This window comes from Passer montanus, unplaced genomic scaffold (assembly GCF_014805655.1).
Source record: "Passer montanus isolate IOZ18808 unplaced genomic scaffold, ASM1480565v1 scaffold304, whole genome shotgun sequence".
Lineage (NCBI taxonomy): Eukaryota > Metazoa > Chordata > Aves > Passeriformes > Passeridae > Passer > Passer montanus.
Genome location: NW_024367753.1, coordinates 93,748 through 118,656, shown reverse-complemented (window position 1 = coordinate 118,656; position 24,909 = coordinate 93,748). Strand labels below are relative to the sequence as shown.

Here is a 24,909-nt window from a genome sequence, read left to right as displayed (position 1 = left end):
TTTTTTTTTTCCCCAAGAAGAACAGTTTTATTCATCATGTTTGTGGCCCAGGCAACCCAAAGAGCTCGGATTGCACTTGGCACCCGAGCAGGCGTGTGGTGATTTTATCCACAAAACCAGATCTGTTACCTTCCCCCGGCCAGGAATGTGACCCTTGGAAGCACCAACAGGGCGGATCTTCCACGGAACAAAGGAAATCTCAGCCCTGGCTAAGCCAGGCAGGACCTTTGCTGTGCCACAAGGCAGGTGTGACACTGCCAGAGGGACCCTGCTGAGCTGGACACAGCACAAGGATGTTCCTCATTCCCTTTTCCATCAGCCCTTCCCAGACAAGGTTGGGACGAGCTGGACAAAGGATGAGGAGGTTCCTCATCCCCTTTTTCCATTGGGGTCAGCTGGACAAAGGATGAGGATGTTCTTCATCCCCCTTTTCCATCATCCCTTCCCAGATAAGACTGGGATGAGCATGTTCCTCATCCCCTTTTCCATCAGCCCTTCCCAGACAAGGCTGGGATGAGCTGGACAATGGATGAGGATGTTCCTCATCCCTCTTTTCCATCCTCCTGTCCCAGACAAGATTGGAATGAGCTGGATGAAGGATGAGGATGTTCTTCATCCCTCTTTTCCATCCTCCCTTCTCAGAAAAGGTTGGGATGAGCTGGAACAAGGATGAGGAGGTTCCTTTTCCATCAGCCCTTCCCAGATAAGGTTGGGACCATCTGGACACAAGATGAGGATGTTCCTCATCCCCCTTTTCCACTGGGATGAGCTGGACAAAGGATAAGATGTTCCTCATGCCCCTTTTCCACTGGCATCAACTGGACAATGGATGAAAATGTTCCTCATGCCCCTTTTCCATTAGGATCAGCTGGACACAGGATGAGGATGCTCCTCATCCCCTTTTCCATTAGCCCTTCCCAGACAAGGCTGGGATCTGCTGGAGAAAGGATGAGGACGTTCCCCACCCCCTTTTCCATCACTCTTCCCAGACTCAGTTGGGATGAGCTGGAGAAAGGATGAGGAGGTTCCTTTTCCATCCTCCCTTCTCAGACAAGGTTGGGATCATCTGGACACAGGATGAGGATGTTTCTCATGCCCCTTTTCCATCCTCCCTTCTCAGACAAGGTTGGGATCATCTGGACACAGGATGAGGATGTTTCTCATGCCCCTTTTCCATCCTCCCTTCACAGACAAGGTTGGGATCTGCTGGAGAAAGGACGAGGATGTTCCTCATCCCCTTTTCCATCCTCCCTTCCCAGATAAGATTGGGATGAGCTGGCCAAATGAGGATGCTCCTCATCCCCTCTTCCATTAGCCCTTCCCAGACAAGGTTGGGATCATCTGGACACAGGATGAGGATGCTCCTCATCCCTCTTTTCCATCAGCCCTTCTCAGACAAGGTTGGGATGAGCTGGAGAAAGGGGATGAGGAACATCCTCATCCTTTTCCATCACTCTTCCCAGACAAGGTTGTGATGCTGCACCTGGAAAATCCTGTGCTAAAGCTGTGGGAGGGGCTGACAGCCCGGGAGGCTGGGACAGAACTTTTGGAAGATGAGAGCTCCCACTGCTCGTTTTGGGAACAGGCTGCCTGGGAAGGCTGCCTTGGGAGTGGGAATCAGTGAAATCCCCCTCACAGCTCCTGCTGGTGCTGACAGACCCTTCATTCCCAGCTGACAGAGTGAGGAGGGAAGCGAGCAGAGCAGATCCTTCATCAGCTGCTGCAGTTTCTGCTCTCCACACCTAAATTCTCCCCCCCAGATCACATTCCTGGTATGCAGCAACCAAAAAACCTCAACCATCCCTCAAGGCCACGGCCCTGCAGAGGTTGGGAACTTCTCTTCAAGCTGGATTGAGTCTGGGGGCTCTGTGCAGTTGGCACAAGTTCCCCCTGGGTTCTGCCAAAGGACAGCACAGCACAAGTGCCACCAAAGGGGCCCAAATGAGCTCAGAGCCACCCCCAGGGCTTTACAAACCACTCAGGAAAGGGGTGGAGAGCCACGTGCCCCCAAGATGAGATTTCCCAGCAGATTTCATCCCCCCCCAGAAAAGATTTCCCAAGAGATTTGGCCAGAAGGGAACTTGTGACCCAGCTGGTTTGCACTCAGTGATTTTGAGAGCAGCACAAAACCCCAGCTGGGAGTCCCCTGCCTCCCGTGCCTCCAAAGGAAAGCCCAGGGGCCTGCCCAGGACCTTCCAGGCCAGTGTCACAACGTGATTTACTGGCCACAGGTCCTGCCTGAGGACTGGCCACAGCCACAGCCCACCCTTGTCACCAAACCCGCTCTGGAGCACCACCTGAAGGTGTCACATCCTCACAGAGCGTGGGAAATGAATCTGTAGAAAATTCTCCGAGTTTGATAGAAGTTTGATTACACTTTGCATACAAATACATACTATGTAAACCTACTATTTTTGTTGACATAGTATGTAAATCTACACACTGTACAAACATACTATTTGCATGTAAACAAATATCAGACTTGGAGAATCTTCTACAATTTCATTTCCCACAAGAGGGGACTCACTGGTGGGGCAGGAAACGAGGCAGGGGTGCCAAAAAGGCAGAGTTAACAAAATCCAGTGTGGAGTCTCACGCAGTGAAGCAAGGTTAGAACAACAAAAAGGACAGCAATGGGTGGCTCTGCTCACCACTCTCCCACCACGAGAGCTCCATGTCAGCTCCATAAACATACTATTTGCATGTAAACAAATATCAAACTTGGAGAATCTTCTACAATTTCATTTCCCACAAGAGGGGACTCACTGGTGGGGCAGGAAACGAGGCAGGGGTGCCAAAAAGGCAGAGTTAACAAAATCCAGTGTGGAGTCTCACGCAGTGAAGCAAGGTTAGAACAACAAAAAGGACAGCAATGGGTGGCTCTGCTCACCACTCCCCCACGAGAGCTCCATGTCAGCTCCACGTCCCTGTGAGGTTCCAGCAGGTCAGAGTGTTCTGCAGTCCTGAGCCTGCTTTCCCTGTGTGCTGAGCTCCAGGGCAGCACTGCAGTGGGAATGGCCACGTCTCAGGCTCCCCAAAATGGGATTCCCACATCTGCCAGCAGCTCTGGAATGCCCAGGGAGGGTCCAGCACCACCATGCCCTAACCAAGGTGATAACCTCCCCTTATCAGCCCCAGCAGAGGCACAAAATCCTCCTGCACACAGCTGGTTAAGGTCTGACCCCTCTGCAATCTGCCTGGAGTTTCAGCCCACATTCTTCTGCAGGGAGTCCAAACAAACTCACCTGGATGTGGAGGAGCTCTGGGCCCAGAGCCAGAGCCCTCTCTGGCCTCATAAAGCCGAGCTGCTCAGGAAGAGCAAACTCCTTGGCCATGACCTTGGAGTGCTTCCAGCAGCGCTATCTGTCTCGCCAGGAAGGGAGAGACAGAAAAAGGGGGGGAAAAGGGCCCTGTCCTGCTTCTCCTCCCCACCGTGACCCCTCAGAGCCACCCCGGGCCCGGTGACGCAGAGGGGCGGTGGCTGTGGTGACACTGGACCAGCACACGCAGGGATTTCTCCACCTCTTCCAGCAGGATGTCCCCAGAGTCCCTTTGGCTCGTTTTTCCACTGGGCTGGGCAGGAAGAGCTTCCCTTTCTGCCCGTGTGCCATCTGTCCTTCCTGGTGCTGCCTGTCACCTGCTGTGGGGCCAGCCCGGTCCCACAGGGCCCCTCTGGGACAGGGATCGGCTCAGGGAGGAAAAAGGGAAAAAAGGAATGAGGAATGGGGTGGGGGGAGAACAAAGCTGATGCCTCAAGTTTGGCTTTTCTATTTTTCACATTCTGTGCTGCTTTAGTGTGTGGGTCTGGGCTTCATATTATGGGATGGTGAGCTCTGTGCACAGAGCAGGGAGACAAAACAATTCCTGCTCTAGCTGGGCACCAAGGACAAATGATCCAGATCTCAGCCCCAAGGGCACAAACAACGTGGGCTGCAGAGAGAAAAACAAGCAGGATGGGCTTCATAACTTAAAGCTGTAACTGGACAATTAACTGCAATATGCAAATGAAGCAGAACTGATGAAAGTGAGAGACCCCATGACCAGCTGTCCATTTTGTGACCATTTTGATTCATCTTGGGTGTAGCCCTGGCTCTTGTGCTGCCCAAGGTGGATCCATGGAGGCTTTTAATAAATCCCTGCTTTATTCTTGAGCTCTGTCTAGCCTCTGCTCCAGGTCAGCCTTCCCAAGGCATTAAAACAGCTGGGAACTCATCTGAGCAGACAGCAGCTGGCAGGAGCTGGGGTGATTAAATGATGTGTAACTGAGAATCCTCCGGGGTCAGAGCGCTGCAGGGCAGCCAGACAAACCCCACAAGGGGATCCTGAGGGGCCAGCACTGCTTCCCTCCCCAGGAGCAGCACAGACCCACAGAATTCACAGAATGACCAGGCTGGAAGAGACCTTCAAGGTCATCGAGTCCAACCCCAACATCTCAACTGACCCCTGGCACCCCGTGCCACATCCAGGCTTTGTTAAACACACCCAGGGACGGGGACTGCAGCACCTCCCCGGGCAGAACATTCCAGAACTTTAATCCAGCACCATGCAGAGAAACAGGAACAGCACAAAGATCCTGCAGCATGCAGGGGAATGCTCAGGAGCAGCAAAACCACAGAATGACTGGGTTGGAAGAGACCTTCAAGATCACCACCATGCCCCAACAGCTCAACTAAACCCTGGCACCCAGTGCCACATCCAGGCTTTGTTAAACACACCCCAGGATGGGGACTGCAGCACCTCCCCGGGCAGAACATTCCAGAACTCTAATCCAGCAGCATGGAGGGAAATGCTGGGACCTTCTGGGCTGGATCCTCCTGCTTCAGGGACATCAAGGGACAATGATCTTCCAGGCTGCCCTGTCCTTGTCACCTCCTCATGCCCCTGTGGCCACAGGCACCCCAAAAGGAACCCATTCCTCCTGCTCCAGTGACATCAGGAGACAATGTTGTTCCTGACTGCTCTGCTCCCCTGGCTGTCCTTGTCACATCCTGCTGCCCCAGTAACATGAGGGGACAAAGCCCTTGCTGGCTGCCCCATCTTTGCCATGTCCTCCTGCCCCAGTAACATCAGGGGACAAAGTCCTTGCTGGCTGCCCCATCCTTGTCACATCTTGCTGCCCCAGTGACATAAGGTGACAATGGCCTTGCTGGCTGGCCCATCCTTGTCACGTCCTGCCCCAGTGACATAAGGTGACAATGGCCTTGCTGGCTGGCCCATCCTTGTCACGTCCTGCCCCAGTGACATTGGAGGACAAAGTCCTTGCTGACTGCCCTGTCCTTGTCACATCCTGCTGCCCCAGTGACATCAGGTGACAAAGTCCTTGCTGGCTGTCCCATCCTTGTCACGTCCTGCTGCCCCAGTGACATTGGAGGACAAAGTCCTTGCTGACTGCCCTGTCCTTGTCACATCCTGCTGCCCCAGTGACATAAGAGGACAAAGTCCTAGCTGGCTGTCCCATCCTTGTCACGTCCTGCTGCCCCAGTGACATTGGAGGACAAAGTCCTTGCTGGCTGCCCCATCCTTGTCACCTCCTGCTGCCCCAGTGACATTGGAGGACAAAGTCCTTGCTGGCTGCCCCATCCTTGTCACATCCTCCTGCCCCAGTGACATTGGAGGACAAAGTCCTTGCTGGCTGCCCCATCCTTGTCACATCCTGCTGCCCCAGTGACATAAGGTGACAAAGTCCTTGCTGGCTGCCCCATCCTTGTCACATCCTCCTGCCCCAGTGACATTGGAGGACAAAGTCCTTGCTGGCTGCCCTGTCCTTGTCACCTCCTGCTGCCCCAGTGGGCCCCAAAAGGAGCCCTCAAAGCTTTCCTGGGAGCCAGGACGTGCCCCACAGCTCCTCCTGTCCAGCTGCTGCACAGCCTTGGCACCTGAGGCCACCCCAGGGTGACACAGAGGCCACAGACTGACCAGTGTAAGGACAAACCTCGTGTGGGGTCTGCTCCCAACACCCAGCTCTGAAAGTGCCCCAGCCTCTGACAGCCAGATGCTGGAAAATCTCTTAGAAATGGATTTTTCTCTGCTCACCCTGCTCCAAAGTTTTGCTCCAGTCTCTGTTCTTGGCTCTTGCAGGAAAAAAAAAGAATTCTGGATCCCCTGTGATGCTTTTATGGTTCCTGGAGTGGAACCCCACAGCTCCAACTCAACCCCTGAATTAATTCATCCCTGCTGAACCAGCAGACCCTGCTCTTAAATCAGCATTTATTTCAGAGACTGGGGGGGGAAAAGCCTCTCAAAGGGATTTTGGGACACATTTATGAATATTAGAACACTATAAATATAAAAGGGAACATAAGGAAATAGAAATATTCTCACAGGGTGACATTTGCAGCCCATTTCTGCTTTCACCAAATTAAAATAGTTGCTTGGTTTTTATTGTGGATCACGTGGGGCCTCTCAACTCTGTAACCTTAAAAGGGAGCTTTGAGGGCTGAAATCAGAGCTCCTTTTTTGTCACTTCTAACAGGAAAATGGTGATTCATGGCAGGCAAGGGAGCAAACCCCACAGGACACAGGTCACTGGGATGTGTCACCTGCCCTGTCTCCCTGCTCTCACCTCACAGCTGTCCCAAAATCAGAACTTTGCTCCTTTCTCCAAAGTTTCCCTGAGAAAGAGTAAGACCAAAATGTCCTTATTGTCAAGGACACCTCTGTCCCCTCTTATTTTCTTCCTTCCCTGAGACCCCTGAGCCCATTGGACCAGTATAGAGCTGAGAAAGGAAGAAAAACTCAAATTTTTGATGTGTTTTGGCCTTTCCTACAAGGACAAAGCTGGGAGCAGCCAGGAAACCTCTGCAAAAAAGAAAGCTGATGGGCAAAGGCTGTGCCAGACAAATTCCTGCTGCTGCTCCTGCTGGATGTACCTGCCCAACAAATCCTGGAGCATCAGGGAAAGTCACCTTCACTGATTTTCTGGAATTTATGTGTTCAGGGCAAGGTGTGACTGGGACAAACTGGGAATAGTCAGGCTGGGGGAGCAAGGAGCCAACATTATCCCATGGAAATCTGTCCAACGTTGGTTGAGACACTGCAAAAGCCACCTGGGAGATTCTGCTCTGCCTCCTCTCCACTGTTTTTGCTGGAAAATTAACCAGCAGAGACCAATCAGCCCAAAATGAGAGAGACAAGGAGAAGAAGGGCTCCAGAAAACACATGGTGCAGGGCCCAGCCAAACCTCCACCCCCTCCAGGTGTCCAGCAGTGGGATCAAAAACAGGATTATGGAAAACAGGGGAGGAAAAGCAGCTGCTGCCATCCATCCCTGCTGTCCCAGCTTCCCCTGGCAGCCCCAGCCAGGCCAGCAGGGAAGCAGACCGAGAGCAGCTCTTTGATGTCCCAAACAGAAGGTTCCTGTCAGGGAACTGTGGCCTGACCTCCTGCTCTTCCAGGGTCAGGCAACACCCACTTCCCAGTCTGCTCCCAGTAAAGCCCAGCCAGGGTGCTGGGCTGGAGAATGGAGAGGGCAGGAGAGGGATGAACTGAGAGCCCAGCAGAGCAGATCCACTCTGCTCCCAACATGGCAGGGCACCTCCAGGGACGGAGCACAAGGAACAGGCTTCAGTTTGCTCTTTGTTCAGCCACTCACAATTAGTGACAAGGACCCCAAAGCCCCCCCATTCCCCCCCTGCCATGGGCAGGGGCACCCTCCAGGCCAGGGATAGAGGGGCAGCACAGCCTCTCTGGGCACCTGTGGCAGTGCCTGCCCACCCTCAGAGAGAACAATTCCTGCCTGGTCCCAGCCTAACCCTGTTCTTTCAAGCCTTTCCCTGCTGTTCTGCTGCTCCTGCAGAGCCCCTGAGCATCCCTGCCACGTGAGGCTGGGAGCAGGAATGTGCAGCCCCGGGGCTGCAGAACCACTCCCAGCCCCCTCCGAGCTGCAGGAGCTGCTGCAGGAGCTGCTGCAGCAGAGCCCCGAGGCTGCCCAGCCGTGCAGGAGGCAGCAGAGCCTCTCCCCCTCCCCGCAGCTCCCCCTGTGCTCAGGCACGGCGAGGGAAGCGCTGCCAACTTCTGCTCTGCTGCAGCCACTGCCTGTGCCTGAGCTGCTGCTCCCAGCCAAGGCCTGCCTTTGGGAAAGGAAATCTGGGAAAAGTCACTTCCAGCCCAAAAAAACCCAAAAAATCCAGGCAGTTCTCAGCTCGCTGGGGGCGTTGGGAAGCAGAAATAGCAGCAAAAACGGCTTCGTGCCAAACGTGGGTCAACAGAGGGATCAAATAGCCCAGGAGTGACACGAAAAACACCATTTTGGGACAGCAATGAGCCTGAAATTGAGAATTCAGGTGGTGCAGGAAGGCAAACTGGACGTGCTGGTCCAGCTTGAGCCCTAAATTGAGAATTCAGATGGTGCAGGAAGGCAAACTGGATGTGCTGCTCCAGCTTGAGCCCTAAATTGAGAATTCAGATGGTGCAGGAAGGCAAACTGGACCAGCACTCCAGTTTGAGCCCTAAATTGAGAATTCAGGTGGTGCAGGAAGGCAAACTGGACCAGCACATCCAGTTTGAGCCCTAAACTGAGAATTCAGGTGGTGCAGGAAGGCAAACTGGACGTGCTGGTCTGGTTTGAGCCCTAAACTGAGAATTCAGGTGGTGCAGGAAGGCAAACTGGACCAGCAGGTCCAGTTTGAGCCCTAAACTGAGAATTCAGGTGGTGCAGGAAGGCAAACTGGACGTGCTGGTCTGGTTTGAGCCCTAAACTGAGAATTCAGGTGGTGCAGGAAGGCAAACTGGACGTGCTGGTGGCCGGGAGAGCCTGCAAATGCTTCCCAGCTTTGGGCAGGAGCAGCTGTGATCCGGCTAATCCGTGGTTATCCCGGAGGATTGGGGCTAGAAGCAGGGCTCTGGGGAAGGGAGGGAGGGCTGTGCATGTGCTCTGTGCTGCCCCTGCAAAGGGATCCAGGGATGGGAAGGGATTAATCGGTTTCCTTACACACAAAATCCGTGTGCGTGCCGAGAGCAGAGAGCCGGGAGGGTGTCAGGAAAGCCATTTATGTCCATCACATCTTATCTGCTCCAGGCTGAGCACAAAAGCAGCCCCTCCCTCCTTCCCTCGGGCCATTAATCCTCTCGACAGGATTAAAGCCTATCAGCTCAGGGGTCCCCGCAGAGAACAAGCCCGGTGTGCTGGGTGACACCGCGATGCTATCAGCGAGGATCACAGGGATCAGGGAGCACAGCAGCCTGCAGGTGAGGCAGGAGAGGCTCTCTGCTCCCAGAGCCCGCTGCCGTTTTCACGCCTCGTTAACCCCGGCTCAATCCCAGCCATGCCGGGCCCGGCTCCAGGCCTGGCTTTTCGCTGCCCCCACTGATTGCAATTACAGGCAAACGCCGTTAATTGGCTTTGCAGCCGCGGCACGTGGTGGAAGCCACACCGGGCATTTCTCCAGCTCCCACTCAGCCCTTGTAATTCCTTTGTCACTGTCACCTCGTGGTGGCCGTGCCCTCTGCTGAAAGCACCACATCCCACCGAGGCAGAGCTTTCCCTGCAGTTCCACTTGTGGGATCCTTAAAATCTGAGGGTTTTGGGAAAGCTGCAAAAGGCAGGCCTCAGAAACAGCAGAACTGTAATTAGAGCTAAGTGAGCCAACTGCAAACAGAGCCATGAGATTTGTCAGCAGAAAAGTTGTATAAGAAGTAGAAAATAAGGACAAATAGAACAATGGTCTGTGCATTAACACTTGGCTAGAATAACTTCCAAAGCTACAGAAAAGTCTATCTAGCAAGATATGAGGAAATTCTAACTTAATAATGGAGCTCTGTGCATTGTATCTTAAAGCTTACAAGCACGTATTGTATTTGAAATAAGGAAACATTGTTTTAACCAGAGGTATCTGTGCTTATAGTGCTTGGGTAGAACTGCTGTCAATATGACTTTGCTTTGTGTGATTGGCCACAAAACTTTCAAGTGAGTTGTAACACTGAGTGCTTTGTCTGCTGCTGGCATCTTCCCATTGTCATAACCATGCAATGAGAGTGATGCTGGAAAATGAACTGCTTGAGACGTGTTTGTGATTTGTACTTAGACCCCTGGCCAGCAGTGCTTCCCCTTCCTGCCCTGCTGGAATCTGCAACACAAGCCAGGACAGACCCACACAGCAGGCAGGGAACTGAGCAGGGCCCCTTTAATCCAGGGAATGAAACAACAGGCAGAGGGTGGGGACAGATAAAACATGGTACAACTGGAGGGGCCACGTCTCAGCACGGAGAAGGGAAGAGGTGGCTTGGTGCTGGAGTCCTGAGGAGGTCGGAGAGAGGATTTGGAGCTGCCCTCAGTGCTCCCCACAGGAGAGCAGAGCCAGCCCAGCTGCTGCCCCAGCACAACTCACCAGTCCAGCAGAAGGTTTAGGGGGCCCCCCCAGCAAAGATGAGCTCCAGGGCAGCCTGGATGTCCCCTCCTGTGGCCTGCAGGGCCCGCAGGCTCAGCTCGTCGTCGTGGATGCCCATGTCTCGCAGCTGCTGCAGCTGGGGCTGCCACTGGCTCTGCTCACAGCAAACAGGACAGGTTTGGGCTGAGAACCCCAGCAGGAAAAAGCAGCAGCTCTTCCCACTGCCCAGTGTCCCATCTGTTAGAGACACACATCATAATATTGGCTTTTTGCAAATATTGAATGGATTCTGTGTGGTGCTACAGTAACTTTGTTATAAAGATATGGATTTCATTTCTGTGGTTCATTAAGCTCACTGCTCATTAAGCTGACATCAGTGTGTTACAATCCCTGCTGGGGTGGCACAGCACCCAGTGACACAGGATGGGCACCCTGCACACATCTGCCAGCAGCAGCACTCACCCTCTGAGGGCAGTGAGGGACAGGCCCAAACTGCAGGGGACAAAAAGGGACTGAAACCACAGCCAAGGAATCCACGTGATCTAAAGGTGGAACTGAGGAGGAGCCATGCTAAATAATTCTTGGAATGTGTAAACTAGTTTGGGGAAAATTTACAATGCATAAGGGTCTGTGAATATGCAAAGGGCTGATGTAATTAAAGGTATTTAAGGGGCATCCCTGAAGATAACAGGGGGCTCTTGGCTGATGCCACAATAACCTTTGCTCTGTGGTCCTTGTCTCCTACTGTCCTTCATTAAACTTTTTACATTTTCACAGGAAAGGGAATGTGTTTTTAACAGTAACACCCTTGGCTCTGTGGTCCTTGTCTCCCACTGCCCTTCATTAAACTTTTTAAATGCTCACAGTTGAGTGAATGTGTTTCTCACCCACCTCAGCCAGCTGCTGTGCAAACAGCTCCTGAAAGCTCAGTGATGCTGCAAGTCCCCAAAGCCACCACCCCTCTGTGAAAAACGTGGTTTATTTATTTGGTAAAATTTGAAAGTTTAATAAAGGAAAATAGGATACAAAGATAGTTAAGTAAAGATTATGGCTGGGTGCACCTTGGCACTCAGACAAGAGCACACTTACCTTCAGGGACATTTTAAAAATACTTTTTCTATTACATTAGCTTGGATATTCACAGATTCTTATGTATATTTACATTTTTCTATAAACTAGTTATCTATTTTAGGAACTATTTTGTATGGCTCTTCTTTGGGTTTGTTTTTTTTTAGACTATGCATGCTTCTTAGTTGTGGTTTTGGCTTTTTTTCTTTATTACTTTTAGTCTGGGCTTTAATCTGTACTTTCTTCAGACAGTAAATGTTGATGGTATATTAATAGCAAGGTCTTCATTATATGTCTACTGGATGTTATCTGGATTAAACTATTAGCTTATTTATTAAATGATTTCATTTATAAGTAGATTAGCTACTACTATTACTATGTCTAAGTTTTTTGTTACTATCAGAAATGAAAGTTATTTTAACATCATATATACAGCATTTATCTCAATATTTGCAAAAAGCCAACAATATAACATGCATTTATAACACCTCCATCCCAGTTCCACCCAGTTCTTCTGCAGTGGCTGTGATGCTGCCTTAGGATTTTAGCTCTTATATTTTTCATGTATTTGTAATCCTGCAATTCTTTGTATAATTCTAAACTCCATACACAGCGTGAGCTGCTGCTTTCCCATTTTGGGCAGACACAACAATTCCTCTCCAGGCCTGGCAATCAAGGACACCTCTCTGCCTCAGGCCCCAGAAATGTAAACAAAAGTGAGCTGGAGGAGCAAACTTGGAGTAAATGACTTCATTACCCACAGGTTTAACCAGAAGATTAACCCCCAAAATGCAAATGGACCCAATTGATAGAAGTATGAAAACCAGTGAGCCATTGTTCATTTTTGGGTGTAGCCCCTGGGGGCTTCATCTGCTCTAAATGTACCTGAAGGCCCTTCAAAAATATAACTACTTTATATTCTCTTAATTCTGTCTGGCCTCTGTTTACAGAAATTCAGGGTAAATGACTCATTACCAGAAGGTGTAATTGGAAGCTTAACCCCCAATATGCAAACAGACCAAATGAAAACCTGTGACCTGTGGTCCATTTTTGGGTGTAGTCACTGGGGGGGCTTTATTTGCTCAAAATGTACCTGAAGTCTGTTCAAAAATATAACAGCTTTTTATTCTCTTAATGTTGTATGGCTCCTGTTTTTAGAAACTTGGGGTAAATTATTTAATTACCTGAAGGTTTAATTAGAAGATTAACCCCCAAAATGCAAATGGACCAAACTTACAGATATAAAAACCCATGACCTGTGGTCCATTTTTGGGTAAAGCCCCTGGATGGGGCTTCACCTGTCCCAAATGGCCCTTCAATAAACAGAACAGCTTTTTATTCCCTTAATTCTGTCTGGCCTCTGCTTTTAGGAAGCCCAAAAAGGCACCAGTGATGCCCCTCCCAGGCTGAGGTGCCACCACAGGAGGCAGCTGGGAGATGCCAGGGGATGCAGGATTCCACTGACCTGGAGGCTGGGCTGCCCTGAGGCCTGCAGGGCGTGCTGGAGGGCCTGGCTGAACAGGTCGTTGGTGATGGGTGTCCCCGACTGCACGCTGGATGACATCGGGGACGTCCCTGAGGAGTGACCCTAGGAGGAGGTGACACATCAGGAGAAGGAACCAGCACAGAGCAACACCTGCAGCACCCCCTCCCCTCCATCCCATGGGGAAGGGAGCTCCTCCAGGGGGGAAGGAAGGTGTCCCAGAGCTGATCCAGGCTGTGCTGGCTGTCCCTGGGTGCTGGGATCAGACAGGGACCACCTGGATTTGCATGCGGGAAGGCACAGCAAGGGGTGCCAGCCCAGAGCAGGGCTGGTGCTGGCTGTCCCTGGGTGCTGGGATCAGATAGGGACCACATGGATTTGCATGAGGGAAGGCACAGCCAGGGGTGCCAGCCCAGAGCAGGGCTGGTGCTGGCTGTCCCTGGGTGCTGGGATGAGACAGGGACCACATGGATTTGCATGAGGGAAGGCAGAGCCAGGTGTGCCAGGGCTGAGCAGGGCTGGTGCTGGCTGTCCCCTGGGTGTCAGAGCTGGGATCACACAGGGATGCATGCAGAGCCAGGTGTGCCAGCCTTGAGCAGGGCTGGTGGTGGCTGTTCCCTGGGTGCCAGGGTAGGATCATAGCGAAGAGAACCCATCCATGAGGGAAGGCACAGCCAGGTCTGCCAGCCTTGACCAGGACCGGTGCTGGATGTTCCCTGGATGCCCAGGGTGGGATCATAGGGAAGAGCACCCGTTCCGGAGGGAAGGCACAGCCATGTCTGCCAGCCTTGACCAGGACCAGTGCTGGACATTCCCTGGGTGCCCAGGGTGGGATCAAAGGGAAGGGAAGCCGTCCATGAGGGAAAGCAGAGCCAGGTCTGCCAGCCTCGAGCAGGACCAGTGCTGGATGCTCCCTGCATGCCCAGAATAGGATCAAAGGGAAGAGAACCCATCCCTGAGGGAAAGCACAGCCAGGTGTGCAGGGGGTGACCAGGACCAGTGCTGGATGCTCCCTGCATGCCCAGAATAGGATCAAAGGGAAGAGAACCCATCCCTGAGGGAAAGCACAGCCAGGTGTGCAGGGGGTGACCAGGACCAGTGCTGGATGCTCCCTGCATGCCCAGAATAGGATCAAAGGGAAGAGAACCCATCCCTGAGGGAAAGCACAGCCAGGTGTGCAGGGGGTGACCAGGACCAGTGCTGGACATTCCCTGGGTGCCCAGGGTGGGATCATAGGGAAGAGCACCCGTTCCGGAGGGAAGGCACAGCCAGGTGTGCAGAGGTTGACCAGGACCAGTGCTGGATGCTCCCTGCGTGCCCAGAATAGGATCAAAGGGAAGAGAATGCATCCCTGAGGGAAGGCACAGCCAGGGCTGAGCAGGGCTGGTGCTGGCTGTCCCTGGGTGTCAGGCGTGGGATCACACAGGGAACTCCCCCCAAGGGAATGCAGAGCCAGGTGTGCCAGCCTTGAGCAGGACCAGTGCTGGATGTTCCCTGGGTGCCAGGGATGGAATCAAAGGGAAGAGGACCCATCCCTGAGGGAAGGCACAGCCAGGTGTGCAGAGGTTGACCAGGACCAGTGCTGGATGCTCCCTGCGTGCCCAGAATAGGATCAAAGGGAAGAGAATGCATCCCTGAGGGAAGGCACAGCCAGGGCTGAGCAGGGCTGGTGCTGGCTGTCCCTGGGTGTCAGGCGTGGGATCACACAGGGAACTCCCCCCAAGGGAATGCAGAGCCAGGTGTGCCAGGGCTGGGATCACACAGGGATGCATGCAGAGCCAGGTGTGCCAGCCTTGAGCAGGGCCAGTGCTGGCTGTTCCCTGGGTGCCCAGGGTAGGATCATAGGGAAGAGAACCCATCCATGAGGAAAAGCGGAGTCAGGTCTGCCAGACTTGACCAGAACCGGTGTTGGACATTCCCTGGGTGCCAGGGGTGGAATCAAAGGGAAGAGAACTCGTCCATGAGGGAAAGCAGAGCCAGGTCTGCCAGCCTTGACCAGAACCAGTGCTGGACATTTCCTGGGTGCCCGGGGTAGGATCATAGGGAAGAGAACCCATCCCTGAGGGAAGGCACAGCCAGGTGTGCCAGGGCTGAGCAGGACTGGTGCCGGCTGTAAGAGAATGCATCCCTGAGGGAAGGCACAGCCAGGGCTGAGCAGGGCTGGTGGTGGCTGATCCCTGGGTGCCAGGCGTGGGATCAAAGGGAAGAGCACCCATCCCTGAGGGAATGCAGAGCCATGTCTGCCAGCCTTGACCAGGACCAGTGCTGGATGTTCCCTGGATGCCCAGGGTAGGATCAAAGGGAAGAGCACCTGTTCCTGAGGGAAGGCACAGCCAGGGTTGAGCAGGGCTGGTGGTGGCTGTTCCCTGGGTGCCTGGGGTGGGATCAAAGGGAAGAGCACCCGTCCCTGAGGGAAAGCAGAGCCAGCTGTGGCAGCCCAGGCGTTACCTGTGTGCCCGGGGTGGGTGTGTGGGAGCTGCTCTCGGGGGTGCTGGCCAGGGCCAGGGCTGTGGCCAGCTCGCTCTGGGTGATGGGCCGCGGCCCCGCCGCCCCCGCGTAGCCCAGCGAGGCCGGGCGCGAGCCGGACGTGCTGCTGGAAGGGGTGGACCTCGTGCTCTGCGTGGAGAGACAGAAAAGCCCCAGCTGTGACCTCTCTGTGTTTGTGTCCCAGGCAAACCACAGGTCTCTGTCCTACCATACCCAAATGTCTGAGGGTGGGAGTTCTGGAAGACAAACATGCCAGTGGGATGTGCTTTTTCCCACAGAGTCAGCTGTGGAAACTGGCAGGAAACCTCTCAATCTATCATCCACCAGCCCCAAACCAGGGTGGTGGATACAAAACAATTCCCTGTTACAGGCACGTTTGGACCCAAATATCCAGTTTTTCTTACAGAACCCTTTGTCCTATGGAAAGGAAGAGTGTAGAAAGGCAGGGATCAACATTCCCACGCTCCAGTTTTGCTGTGAGAGCATTTCCTCTGTTCCATTTTCCTGTTGTGTGTGTTCAGTACTGAGGAAAACCCTCTCCTGAGCAGCATGGAAGCAGCCAGGATCAATATGTTTGTCTCCACATCCCCCTGGGGAGCCAGAGCAGCTTGTGCTGCTCACCAGACTGAAACGGAAGAGCTTGGGAGTCTCAGGGCTACAAATTAAACCCAAAAAGAAGTGTTCACCCAACCTGGCTGCTTACCTGGTGGAAGTCATCTTCATCATCAGACAGCCCCTCAAAGAGAAAGCCACCTGCAGCAGAAAGGGGAATGAAAGGATGTGGCAAACCAGCAGGAATTGGGAGCTGGAGTTTTTGGCTGAGCAGCCAGGACAGGCACAGCACTGAGCTCCCCCTGCAGGGGACGTACCTGGCATGTCCCGGTAGGAGCCCAAGGCCATGGCCCGCGAGGACGTGTCCGCGGCTGGCAGGGGCGTGCTGCCCGCCACCGAGTGCAGCACCAGCACGATGGCGTTCACCAGGGCAGGGTGAGCCGGGATCAGCCTGGGCACACACGGGCACAGCTGAGCGAGGGCACGGGGCAACCCAGGAACCAGCCCTGAGGCACCCCGGGCACAGCCACCGCCACCTCTGCTGCCCAGCACAAACGCCTCCAGGCAGCCAGGGAGCCTTCTGGATCCACGCTGGATCTGCCCTTGGTTCACCAAGGATCCTTCTGGATCCATGCTGGACCTGCCCTTGGTTCACTAAGGATCCTTCTAGATCCACACTAGACCAAGCCTTGGATCCTTCTAGATTTGTGTTAGACCTGACCTCGGTTCACCAAAGATCCTTCTGGATCCACGCTGGACCTGGCCTTGGAACACCAAGGATCCACACTGGACCTGGCCTCAGTTCACCAAGGACCCTTCTAGACCCAGCCTTGCCTCAGTTCACCAAGGATCCTTCTGGAGTCACATTAGACCTTTCCTCAGTTCACCAAGAATCCTTCTGGATCCATGCTGGACCTGGCCTTGGAGCCTTCTGGATCCATGCTGGACCTGGCCTTGGAGCCTTCTGGATCCATGCTGGACCTGGCCTTGGAGCCATGCTGGATCCATGCTGGACCTGGCCTTGGAGCCATGCTGGATCCACGCTGGACCTGGCCTTGGAGCCATGCTGGATCCACGCTGGATTCACATTAGACCATTCCTTGGTTCTCCAAGGACCCTTCTGGACCCCATGTTGGACCTTGTCTCAGTTCACCGTGGCTCCTTCTGGACCCCATGTTGGGCCATGTCTCAGTTCTCCAAGGATCCTTCCGGACCTGACCTTGCCTTGGTTCACCAGGGATCCTTCTGGATTCACATTAGACCTTTCCTTGGTTTACCAAGGATCCTCTGGATCCCATGCTGGACCTTTCCTCAGTTCTCCAAGAATCCTCTACTGGACCACACTAGACCTTCTGGATCCATGCTGGACCTCACCAAGGATCCTTCTGGATCCATGCTGGACCTGGCCTTGGATCCTTCTGGATCCATGCTGGACCTGGCCTTGGATCCTTCTGGATCCATGCTGGACCTGGCCTTGGAGCCTTCTGGATCCATGCTGGACCTGGCCTTGGAGCCATGCTGGATCCACGCTGGACCTGGCCTTGGATCCCTCTGGATCCTTCTGGATTCACATTAGACCATTCCTTGGATCTCCAAGGACCCTTCTGGACCCCATGTTGGACCTTGTCTCAGTTCACCGTGGCTCCTTCTGGACCCCATGTTGGGCCATGTCTCAGTTCTCCAAGGATCCTTCCGGACCTGACCTTGCCTTGGTTCACCAGGGATCCTTCTGGATTCACATTAGACCTTTCCTTGGTTTACCAAGGATCCTCTGGATCCACACAGGGACCCTGAGGGAAGGCACAGCCAGGGTTGAGCAGGACCACACTAGACCTTGTCTCAGCTCACCAAGGACCCTTCTGGACCCATGCTGACTTTTCCAAGGTTCTCATGGGAGCAGCTCTCCCTGTGAGAAGTTCATCCAGGCCTGAAGCATGATCTGGAGGTGATGCCTCCCACTAAACACCCTCTGGATTAACCCAGGTGGTGGATCCGTGGTTCCTGAGAGGAATGACTGGACCTGGCCTTGGAGCCATGCTGGATCCACGCTGGACCTGGCCTTGGATCCCTCTGGATCCTTCTGGATTCACATTAGACCATTCCTTGGATCTCCAAGGACCCTTCTGGACCCCATGTTGGACCGTGTCTCAGTTCTCCAAGGATCCTTCCGGACCTGACCTTGCCTTGGTTCACCAGGGATCCTTCTGGATTCACATTAGACCTTTCCTTGGTTTACCAAGGATCCTCTGGATCCCATGCTGGACCTTTCCTCAGTTCTCCAAGAATCCTCTACTGGACCACACTAGACCTTGTCTCAGCTCACCAAGGACCCTTCTGGACCCATGCTGACTTTTCCAAGGTTCTCATGGGAGCAGCTCTCCCTGTGAGAAGTTCATCCAGGCCTGAAGCCTGATCTGGAGGTGATGATGACCCTGCCTCCCACCAAACACCCTCTGGATTAACCCAGGTGGTGGATCCGTGGTTCCTGAGAGGAATGACCCAGCGTGGCAGGCAGGAGCAGAGCTCTGTCCCACCCAGGTGACACGCAGGGACACAAAGGCACTGCTGAATCACTGCCCCAGCTTGGGGAACTTACGTGTCCAGCATGCTGGGGTCTGCAAACACTGAGAACAGATCCTTGTCCTGCAGAACTCCTGGAAAAGACCAGGAAACACCGTGAGACAGGATACAACACACAGGAGCCAGGCACACAAAAGCCACAAGGACAAATAAATAGGAATTGTTTTCCAGGAAGTGAGTCATGAGTAAACACCACAAATACTCCCATTGTTCCTCTGAAGCCTTTGTGTTCCTGGAGAGGCTCTGTGTGGTCACAGCCACACACCCAAGGGACAAAAGGGACAGGGCTTTTCCTGCAGATCCGTGGGTGCCCCACCTCAAGGGCAGGATGGAAGCTGGGCCCCAGCTCCCTGCAGCCAGGCTGTGACTGCATCCCAAATTCCACCTGCCTCGGGCTGCCACCATCCCAGAGCAGGCTGGATTTCATGAACCATTCTGTGGTATCCCAAATTCCACCTGCCTCGGGCTGCCACCATCCCAGAACAGGCGGGATTTAATCAACCACTTTGGAGAACTTTGCAGCAGGGAGAGAGCCCCATCCCTTCTTTCCCTGACTCTTCTGAAGCCAAGGAGAGAGCTCCATCCCTTCTTTTCCCAACTCTTCTGAAGCCAAGGACAGAACTCCATCCCTCTCTTCCCTGATCCTTTTGAAGCCAGGATCCATCCCCAAGGAGAGAGCCCCATCCCTTCTTTCCCTGACTCTTCTGAAGCCAAGGAGAGAGCTCCATCCCTTCTTTCCCTGACTCTTCTGAAGTCAGGATCCATTCCCAAACATCACCAATGGAGCAAAACTGACACCTGCACAGTCACTGACTCACGCACCACAAAGGGACAAAAAAATGAAGGTTTTTTTTAACTCTCTCTTCTCCCTATCAGGAATTCAAACTAGATTTGTGTCTGTCCCTTCCCCATCAGGAATCCAGCCTTTCCTCAGATCCTGTGCATCACAGCCAGACTCACCCAGAGCCACGGGGTCGCTGCTGAGGCCAGGAGTAGCCACAATGATCTGATCCAGGGATTCCTTGTTTCCCAGCATCTTGAAGACCTGCCAGGGAAAGCAGAGCAGGTTGGGAATGTCCCCCACTGTGGGACTGTCCCCAGAGGGAGAGGACAGCTGAATTCCCCCAGGAGCAGAGCACTCACAGCATCTCTGTAGGCAGGGCTGCTGTGCAGGGCAGTGTGCAGCACACGGAATTCCCGGACTGCTGCCACCTTATCCACGGGCTCTGAGGGGGCAAAACAGCACAACAAAACACAGCTGGGCCTTTGTCAGCCCTCAAAGCCATTCCACAGCCCACTGGGACCTCCATGCTGCAACAAGGATGCTCTCACATCCTTGGATGGGGTGCAGGCACTGCAGAGTAATGACTTGCTGCATTCTCAGATCATAAAAATAGTCAGGAATATCCTCCCACGTGTGCCATTACAGGAATGCCAGCTCAAGCTCCTCTCTTTGTACAGTCAGGCACACAGCAGCCTGCTCATCCCTGGGGCTTTGCTCCACATCCCTTGGCAATGCCTAGAATGGATCACGGGCAATTAAGGAAGGGCTGATCCCCCTCCATACTGCACAGCTCATTCCTTAACTCTTGTGTCAGCAGGAAAACCAACACCCAGGTGCTGCTGGGAGGGTTCCCAAACACAGGGATTCATTCAGTGAATCCCTAGAGAAGCTGCTCCTCAGTCCCTAATAAAGCACATCCCAAGGAGAATGCACGGGGCAATCCCCACAGCTCCTCACCTGGTTTCTGGTCAGGCTCAGGCCAGGACTTGCGCAGGACATGGACAGTGGAGCCAGACTGGATTCCATAAAAATCCAGGGTCTGGTCATCCCTCAGCTTCCGGCCACAGTAGATCAGGTCTGGGGGGAGAAACACCTGAAGATAAACACCTGTGGTGCTCTCAGAACCAGCTGGGGGTCTCTAAGTGTGCCTCAGAGCCCGAGGGGTTACTGAGCAGCCGTAGCTGCTCCAACTGGCTAGGGAACAACACAGGGAAGCTGTGGAGCTGAGAACCAGCAGGGAAATCACGGAGCTGATCTGGAGGAGCTGGCAGAATCACCTCCTGCGTAAGAGCTGACCTCCCTCCCAGCTCTCAGGAGAGCTCTCGCAAGGACACACAGCTGGTGGAAAGCCCCAATATTCCCGAACAAGGGCACTGCCGCGGCTGGAGCGCCGCGATCCCAAGGAAACAGGGAACGAACACCGAGCCCTCCCACCACCAGCAGCGGGATGTCGCGTCCCGGCCGCGGCGAGGACGGGCCGAGGGTGTCCCCAAGCGGCGGGACGGCGGCGGGGCACGCACCGATGAGCTCGGGGTCCGGCATGGATTCCTGCAGCTTGCCCGTGATCAGCTGCTTGAGGTGCGAGATGCTGCAGCCGCCCAGCGGGCACTCGCCCAGCTCGGTCTCCGGCAGGCGCAGGATGGCTTTGGGGGCCAGCGGCTGCTCGGCCAGCTTCACGGCGATGTGCCACTCGGGCAGGGCCATGGCGGGGGGCGCTGGGGACACAGCGGGGGACACAGCGGGTGACACCCCGCAGAGCCCCGGCCCCGATGCCCAGCGGGGTCCCGGCCCCGGCTCCAGGGCCCCAGAGCCCCGATCCCCCCCTCAGCTCAGGGATCCCGGCTGTTCTCCCCCAGAGCATCCCCTCAGCTCAGGCGGGTCGGGACGTGTGCCCCCCAAACCCTCCTCACCCCTCAGGGGGATCCCTCGGCCGTGCTCCCCCAGAGCCTCCCCTGAGCTCGGGGTGGGTCCCGGCCACGGCTCCCCCTCCCCAGAGCCCCCGATCACCCCCGGCACTCAGGAGGATCCCGGCAGTGGCTCCCGGGCCCCAGAGCCCGGATACCTCCCGGCACTCAGGGAGATCCCGGCTGCTCTCCCCCACAGCCTCCCCCTAAGCTCAGGAGGGTCAGGACGTGTGCCCCCCAAACCCTCCTCACCCCTCAGGGGGATCCCTCGGCCGTGCTCCCCCAGAGCCTCCCCTCAGGGGGATCCCCCGAATGTCCCCCGGTCCAATCCTCCCCTCAGCTCAGGAGGACCCCCCGGCCCTGTTCCCCCCAGACCCTCCTCGTCCCTCAGGGGGATCCCCCGGCCGTGCTCCCCCAGACCTTCCCCTCAGCTCAGGGGGATCCCGGCTGCGCTCCCCCAGCCCCTGCCCTCAGCTCAGGGGGATCCCGGCGGTCCCGCACCCCAATCCCCCCTCTCAGCTCAGGAGGGTCCCAGCCCCCAAGACCCGACCTCCCCCTCAGCTCAGAGGGTCACAGCCATACCCCCCTCAGGCCGCCCTTCAACTCACGGCGGTCCCTGCCGTGCCTCCCTCCCCTCCCCACCTCAGCAGGGTCCCGGCCGTGCCTCCCTCCCCTCCCCACCTCAGCAGGGTCCCGGCCGTGCCTCCCTCCCGCCCCTCACGGCGGTCCCGGCCGGCCCCCCCAGCTCCGCGCTACCTCACCCCAACGAACCAGAAGCGGAAGTGCTGTGGGAAGCGCGATGCGCACTGGGAAATCGAGTCCGGCAGAGTAGGCGGTAACGCCCCCCCCGGAGGAGAAAGCGCTGCTGATTGGCTGGCTCTACCACGGCCAGCCAATGGGCGGGCGGCCGAGGGTTTAAAGGGAGGGGCGCGGCGCGGGGCGCGCAGTCCCGCCACATTCCCCCGCCACGACAGCATCTAATTAACGCTACCCGGGTAATTAAGCGGCTGCCATCCCTCCGCCGTGGGCGAGCAGCTCCCGTAGATACCCCGCCAACGCCGGAGGGCCCAGCTGTGTGAAGCTGCCCCCTCTTCAGCACTATTCCCTGCTCCATCTCCTCACCCTCTCCCAAAAAAGGAGAGGCCACTGCTCCGGTGACCAAATCCTGTGCCAAGGCGCCGACTTTTTCTGACAAGAAGAGCTGTTTGTGTTCTAAAAAAAGCCAAGTTACCATGAAAGTCCAGTCAGGCTGCAAGAGCCACATTCCAGGCACGCTTTGCTCCCTAACAGCTCTTAAAATGGTCCGAGCAGCGCTGGGGCCGTGATGGGATTTAAAGAGAATTCAGAAAACAAAATTCAGGCTAAGCTTTAACTTCAAGCCAGGTCAAAATCCCAAAACCTTTCACCCAATAATTCTTTGTGGGATTCAAGGGGATAGAGAACCCACCCCTGAAAGAAAGCAAGCAAAACCAGCTTTTTTTTTAGTGTTTAAACCTGGGAAGTTTATTTGTTTTCCTACAAAGGACCCTAAAGGTGACAAACCTAGAGGTGACAAACCTAACTGTAGTGCCATCCTATCGGTGTTACACAGGGAACGTGAACAACCCCCTCGCGAGGAAGGGGAGCGGGAGCCTAACAAGCCATTCAAACACACACTAATTAGTACCTGGACGAGGGCGGGGGAGCTAAGGAGCGGGGGACACCGCGGTGGCCGGGGGTGGCAGGAGGTGCCAGCGGGGCGGGGGTGCTGCCAGCAGCCCCTCTAGAAGCATTTGCGGTGCACGATGGAGGGGCCGGACTCGTCGTACTCCTGCTTGCTGATCCACATCTGCTGGAAGGTGGAGAGCGAGGCCAGGATGGAGCCCCCGATCCACACCGAGTACTTGCGCTCGGGTGGGGCAATGATCTGCACCAGGAGAGAGAGAAAGGGCGGTCAGAGCCTTTCCAGCCCCCCCGTGCCCACCCTGCCCTCCCCACGGAGCCCTGCCTGTCGCTGTGATAGTGCGTCCAGGCGCAGGATGGCGTGGGGCAGGGCGTAGCCCTCGTAGATGGGCACCGTGTGGGTGACGCCGTCGCCGGAGTCCATCACGATGCCCGTGGTGCGGCCCGAGGCGTAAAGGGACAGTACGGCCTGGATGGCCACGTACATGGCCGGGGTGTTGAAGGTCTCGAACATGATCTGCGTCATCTTCTCCCTGTTGGCCTTAGGGTTGAGGGGGGCCTCGGTGAGCAGCACCGGGTGCTCCTCGGGCGCCACGCGCAGCTCGTTGTAGAAGGTGTGGTGCCAGATCTTCTCCATGTCGTCCCAGTTGGTGACGATGCCGTGCTCGATGGGGTACTTGAGGGTGAGGATGCCCCTCTTGCTCTGCGCCTCGTCCCCCACGTAGCTGTCCTTCTGGCCCATGCCCACCATGACGCCCTGGTGCCGCGGCCGGCCCACGATGGAGGGGAAGACGGCGCGGGGCGCGTCGTCGCCCGCGAAGCCCGCCTTGCACATCCCCGAGCCGTTGTCCACCACCAGGGCTGCGATCTCCTCGTCCGCCATCCCGCCCGGCCTGCGGGCAGAGCGACAGCGGGCTGGCACTGGGGAAGGGCAGGGAGGCACCGGGGAGGGCGGGAATGGAGCCCTGGGGGGTCTGCGGGGCAGGGCAGGGAGAGGAAAGATCTCTTTATGCCCCCCAAAACACCCAGGAATAAACGGAGTCCCTGGGGGACAGCACAGGGCTGTGGGAGGTGTCCCCTCCCACAACGGGAGTGAGAACATCCTTGAGGTGCTTCCAGCCCAAAGTGTTCTGAGATTCGCAGTCCTTTCCCAGGGATCTGAGGGAATTAAGGTCCCCATCCCCCTTCCCTGCCAGAGCCCACCCACCCCAAACCCACACAGGGGAATCCCTAATTCCACCCCAATGGCTGCAGCAGCAGATCCCAACCTTCCCTGACAGCCCAGACAGACACGGGGGTACCCCAAATCCTGAACAGACATGAGGGGAACCCCCAACTCTGCCTAAGGGCCCAAACAGGCATGAGGGGGAGACCAAATAGACATTGGGGGACCCCTAACCCTGCCCTAACACACAAAATAGACATTGGGGGACCCCTAACCCTGCCCTAACACACAAAATAGACATTGGGGGACCCCTAACCCTGCCCTAACACACAAAATAGACATTGGGGGACCCCTAACCCTGCCCTCAGGGCCCAAATAGACACGGAGGGGCCCTAAGCCCCGTCCGAGGGCCTCAGCAGACATGAAGGGACACTAACCCGTTCCCCGACAAACACACCCCTAAATTCCCCCCCACAAGCCCAAACACACAGGGACAAGCCTCTAAACCCCCCTGAGAAACCATTAACCCCACGGTGAAAACCCAAAGGGACACAGGGAACTCCTCTAAACCCACCCTCAGAGGGCGAACAGACACAACGCGCCCCTAACCCCCTCTCCGAGGGACCCCTAAGCCACGCCTCAAAGCCCAAACACACACGGGGGGAACCCCCAAACACCGTCCCCGCTGTCCCGCCGGGCTCCGGGCGCCCCCAGAGCCGCGCTCACCCTCACGCGCTCCCTCAGCCCCCGCCGGCGCCTCCTCCGCGACTGCCGGGCCCGCGCGCCGCGCGCGCCTTTTATACCACCCGGAACCGGAAGCCGGCCGGCACCGCGCTTTCTGATTGGCTGCCGCTTTCCCTCCCTCCCTCCCCGGGGCCGTTCCCGGAAGCGGCCAGGGCG

At 55.6% G+C, this 24,909-nt stretch overlaps 2 protein-coding genes across 7 annotated transcripts; both read right to left on the bottom strand.

Annotated features, from left to right (window-relative positions):
- Window positions 1–10,103: 10,103 nt before the first annotated feature.
- On the bottom strand, window positions 10,104–21,963 carry UBL7 (ubiquitin like 7). 6 transcript variants are annotated; one of them, XR_005628132.1, is made up of 11 exons: window positions 20,799–20,993; window positions 20,236–20,355; window positions 19,638–19,720; window positions 19,455–19,539; window positions 18,511–18,568; window positions 16,232–16,365; window positions 16,066–16,115; window positions 15,324–15,491; window positions 12,858–12,980; window positions 10,325–10,561; window positions 10,104–10,233 (listed from the first exon to the last, which is right to left on the bottom strand). XR_005628132.1 is itself a non-coding variant. In XM_039714710.1 (11 exons), exons 2-11 carry the CDS (start codon window positions 20,980–20,982, stop codon window positions 10,418–10,420), a joined length of 1,149 nt encoding a protein of 382 aa, XP_039570644.1. In that variant the 5' UTR covers window positions 20,983–20,993; window positions 21,944–21,963; the 3' UTR covers window positions 10,104–10,417. The 6 variants fall into 6 exon arrangements, 5 of the variants coding, with proteins under 5 accessions (XP_039570644.1, XP_039570643.1, XP_039570645.1 ...); XM_039714710.1 differs by adding an exon at window positions 21,944–21,963 and having other exon boundaries at window positions 10,104–10,561; XM_039714709.1 differs by adding an exon at window positions 21,864–21,956 and having other exon boundaries at window positions 10,104–10,561.
- A 693-nt stretch (window positions 21,964–22,656) lies between these two features.
- On the bottom strand, window positions 22,657–24,859 carry LOC120504844 (actin). Its single transcript, XM_039714725.1, has 3 exons — window positions 24,736–24,859; window positions 23,160–23,737; window positions 22,657–23,117 (listed from the first exon to the last, which is right to left on the bottom strand). Exons 2-3 carry the CDS (start codon window positions 23,725–23,727, stop codon window positions 22,945–22,947), a joined length of 741 nt encoding a protein of 246 aa, XP_039570659.1. The 5' UTR covers window positions 23,728–23,737; window positions 24,736–24,859; the 3' UTR covers window positions 22,657–22,944.
- Between the last annotated feature and the right edge of the window lie 50 nt (window positions 24,860–24,909).

Coding starts and splice junctions, on each gene's coding strand:
- LOC120504844 (XM_039714725.1), bottom strand. CDS start 23,727: ATGGCGGACGAGGAGATCGCAGCCCTGGTGGTGGACAACGGCTCGGGG. Junction 23,118..23,159: donor ACAGCGACAGGCAGGGCTCC/GTGGGGAGGGCA, acceptor TGGAAAGGCTCT/GACCGCCCTTTCTCTCTCTC.
- UBL7 (XM_039714710.1), bottom strand. CDS start 20,982: ATGGCCCTGCCCGAGTGGCACATCGCCGTGAAGCTGGCCGAGCAGCCG. Junction 19,721..20,235: donor TGAGCCTGACCAGAAACCAG/GTGAGGAGCTGT, acceptor TTGCCCCCTCAG/AGCCCGTGGATAAGGTGGCA. Junction 16,366..18,510: donor GACCCCAGCATGCTGGACAC/GTAAGTTCCCCA, acceptor GTGTGTGCCCAG/GCTGATCCCGGCTCACCCTG.